The following is a 3,987-nucleotide window of genomic DNA, read 5'->3' as shown; positions in this document are numbered from 1 at the left end:
CAGTGGCTGCGGGACGCGCTCGCCGTCTATCGCATGTTCGGCGAGGTGCACGCGTGCGAGCTGTGGATCGGCGAGAAGGAGCAATGGCTGCTCGCCATGCGCGTGCCCGATTCCCTGGACGACGTCGAGGTGGTGCAGCACCGGTGAGCGCGCGACTGTGGGGCCTCCCGGGTCCCCTTCCTCACGCACCCAGTCTCGTCTTCCAGTCGGTTCCACAGTTCCCATACTCGTTCGAACTGGAACTAGGGGTCCCAGTCCTGCTTCATTCTTAACCAGCTCTGTGACAGTTCTGCAACTTGCCTAACTTCTCAGAGCCTGAGTTTGCCCATCTGTAAAATGAGGGCGACGTAAGTCCCTATCTGGGCTTGTGGCAAACAGTACATGGCGAATACACGCAGAACACGTACTTAGCAAATGCCTGGGGAAACAGAATTCCACAGCATGTGCTCCCATTACTGAGGCCTGCATTCACCTGGCACGAAATTAATGACCTAAGTAAGCTCCTCCAGGGACACCTCAGTCTGGCCCCTCTCTTGGGACACCCCTACCCCTGCACAGATGTCACCTCCTAGCTAATGAAATAGCTCCAGGTCAGGAAATCCCAGCTCACACCTGTAATCCCAGCACTTTGGGAGGCTAATGTGGGAGGATTGCTTGAGGCAAGCAATTTGAGACCAGCCTGGGCAACATAGCAAGACCTCCAGCTCTACAAAAAATTATTTAAAAATAACTCCAGCTGGGCGTGGCGGCTCACACCTGTAACCCCAGCACTTTGGGAGGCCATGGCAGGAGGATTGTTTGAGCCCAGGAGCTCAACACCAGCGTAGGCAACATGTTGTGAGACCTTGTTTCTATAAAAAAATTTTACAAAATTAGCAGGGTGCAGTGGCATGCACCTGTAGTCCCAGCTACTGGGAAGGTTGAGGAGGAAGAATCATCTGAGCCTAGGAAGTTGAGGCTGTGGTGAGCCAGTGATTGTGCCACACTGCACTGCAACCTGGATGGCAGAGTGAGACTCCAACCCAAAAAACAAAAACAGTTCCAACCTTAGTCACTTTTTCTTTCATCTTCTATCACATGTCTTGGTAGCACTTACCACCCATTGACCCATTACATACTGATTTGTATATTGGTTGACTTAGAAATGAGTTGTTAAATCAGTGGATGAACAATGTCTGTTTTCCCTCTGCGTCTCTCTCTGTCTCTCTCTGAGCACTCTCTGAGCACTTGTTCATCCACTCATTCATTCAGCAGGTATTTGCTGAGTGCCTGCTCTATTCTAGGTCTTGTGCTGGGCATGGCTAGAAGCACAGGACTACTCCTTGTCCTTGCTGTGCCCACAGTTGTCCAGTTGTTTAAACATTGTTGTAAACATGGGAGAACCCTGCCCAACTTAAAAAAATATCTCCCTGGCTGCCACAGGGAGGGAGGTTGGTGGGGAGTGATGGTGGTGCCTGGGAGCCCAGAGAGGTGGCTGGGGTGAGGACCCAGGTGGAAGGGAACAGGTCTGAACCAGAGCAGGAGGGCAAGTGGACAGGCCACCAGGGCTGACGGTCTGGGATGGTTGGGAGACCATCTGGGGGATGGCGGGACTGTTCCTGGGATGGGAGGACACATCTGAGGGGAGATGCTGAGGGCAGTTTGAGTCACAGCGGTTGTGAGGGGCCCCAAGGAGGTATACAGCAGGCTGGAGACAGGATTGAAAGGAAAGAGATTGAGGCTGAAGGCTGAGACATGGAGGTCACGTGTTCAAGGCTGAGGACGGAGGCTGAGGGTGGGTGAGATGGCCGGGAGGGTGTGAGGAGAAGCTCAGGGGGCCAGGAGAGAGTGATGAGAAATCCGACATTTAAGCAGCCAGTGCCAGAGGAGGAGCCAACAAAAGAGTCCAAGAAGCGAGGCTGGAGAGTCAGGAGTCCAACCAGGAGAAGGCAGTTTCACACAAACCAGGGGCCAGGCCTCTGAGCATCTCCATCCTCCATCCTCCTTCCGCAGATTCGAGAGCCTGGACCAGGAGATGAACAGTCTGATGGGCCGTGTCCTGGATGTGAACCAGACAGTCCAGGAGCTGGTGGAAGGAGGCCACCCCAGTTCGGATGAGGTGCGCTCCTGCCAGGACCATCTCAACAGCAGGTAGGACGGGCTGGGCTGGAGTTCCTCCTGATACCTCACACTAGTTCTTCCCATCATTCCCCTCCACAGTCACTCAACTATGGAAATCAAAGATGTGCAATTTCAAACCCCTGAAATCATAATGGCCACCTGACAGAAACATTAGCAAAATTTTGACAAAAAAATGGTAGTACCCAATGCTAGTGATGATATGGTGAAATGAGGATACAGTCCATTTCAGTTAGCTGTTCATTTATTTGTCCAGGAAGGATTCATTGAGTATTTGTTATCTGCCAGGAGTATTTCCAAGACTTTGTATACCTTGTCTTATCTCCCAGTATCCTGATTTTCATAATGAAGGTGCCAGAATTCAGAACTCTTTAAGAATAATAACAAATTAATATATTTCCCGATGAAATACTACCAGCAATTCTTCTGAGGCCAGTGGCACAGGTGAAGATACAGAGCTGAAGAAATGAAATCCTTATCCAAGACTCCTGATAAGTAGGAGTCAAATGCAGTTCTATCTGAGTCCTGAGCCGGGACTCTTTATCACACATATTCAGTCTTCCTGACAACCCTGTGGGGTAGAAATGTCAGAGAGGAGGAAACTAAGATGAGGTGAAAATGTTGGCCCAAGGCCAAGAGCAAGTTAGGGGATCAAACCTTTAAAGTTGGCTTTAAAGTTGGATACACTTGACTCCAAAGACTGTTGTCTTAACGACGGTGCTGTAAGGTCCCAATATGTGAGGATTCAAAAGTCTCTGTAGCCTAGACAATCCCAAAGCATTCAGGCCTAAAATGATAACAAAATAATGATTTACAGCATTTAATGAAATCTACATGCCAAGTGCTTTAGCCACGTGGTCTCATTACACACTCAGTGAAGTAGCCTTTTATAAACCCATTCTCCAGCTATGGAAACTGAGGATCAGAAAAGGAAATGATCTGCCCAAGGAAATGATCTGCTTTAGCAGATCTGGCCAGAGCAGAACTTGAACTCTGGTCCTTCTGATTTCAGAGTCCTAATCTCGGCCCTTGTGGTGTGTACAGGTAGCAGAGAGACAGTGAAATAACCTGCTACTTGAACAAGATGTTCAGAGAGTCGTAAGGCTTTATGCAAGAAATAGAATCCAGTGACCCAGCAGAGCTTAACCAGGGGTTGAGAGTGATTTTATTTTTAAACAGATGGACAAAATTGTATGTATTTATCCTGTGTGATGAGGGCAGTTTTAGATCTTGTGGCCAGACATGATATGTTGAGCTGGACTCTCAGAGGGAATGGGAAGGAGCTGGCCATGGGAAGAGTGTATGTGTGGAAGGGGAGGGAGGGTACGAGCATTCCAGACAGGGAGCACGGCTGAGGCAAAGGCCCTGAGGTGGGAAAGGACTTGAACCCCAAAGGTTGTCCTCCATAATAGTGGCAGACAGGTATTGTTTGAAGCACTTCATCAATCACAGGTCATTTAACTCTTACAACACCCTTGTGAGGTGGATGCTGTACTCTGACTGTGCCCACTTGACTGATGGGGACACTGAGGCACAGAGAGGGTTGCTTGCCAAAGGTCGAACAGCTCAGATCTGGACCATACACTGCCTAGACCTGGAGAAACATCATCACTTGCCCAAGAGCACAGAGCTGTTTCCTATTCATTTATTTTGAAATAGAACAGGCTGGGCACGGTGGCTCAGCCTGTAATCCCAGCACTTTGGGAGGCCAAGGCAAGAGGATTGCCTGAGCCCCAGGGTTCGAGACCAGCCCGGGCAACTTGGTGAGATCTTGTCTCTACAATAAATCAAAAATTAGCTGGGTGTGGTAGCCAGCGCCTGTAATTCCGGCTACTTGGAAGGCTGAGGTGGAAGGATCGCTGGAGCCCA

General features: G+C 49.7%; 1 protein-coding gene across 1 annotated transcript in view; it reads left to right on the top strand.

Moving 5' to 3' along the window:
* LOC103272394 (spectrin beta chain, non-erythrocytic 4) overlaps positions 1-2,130 on the top strand; it is a gene marked incomplete at its 3' end in the record, with an annotated part of 40,272 nt that extends 38,142 nt beyond the window's left edge. The window contains exons 14-15 of the mRNA XM_008069907.1: positions 4-143; positions 1,993-2,130. Of these exons, the coding sequence (XP_008068098.1) occupies positions 4-143; positions 1,993-2,130 (278 nt within the window). The remainder of the gene's footprint in view (positions 1-3; positions 144-1,992) is intronic.
* Positions 2,131-3,987: the final 1,857 nt, after the last annotated feature.

Source organism: Carlito syrichta, unplaced genomic scaffold (assembly GCF_000164805.1).
Source record: "Carlito syrichta isolate Samal-C Ts95f unplaced genomic scaffold, Tarsius_syrichta-2.0.1 Scaffold111498, whole genome shotgun sequence".
Taxonomy (NCBI): domain Eukaryota; kingdom Metazoa; phylum Chordata; class Mammalia; order Primates; family Tarsiidae; genus Carlito; species Carlito syrichta.
Note: the sequence above shows the minus strand (reverse complement) of the source record. Positions and strands in the feature narration are given on the sequence as shown.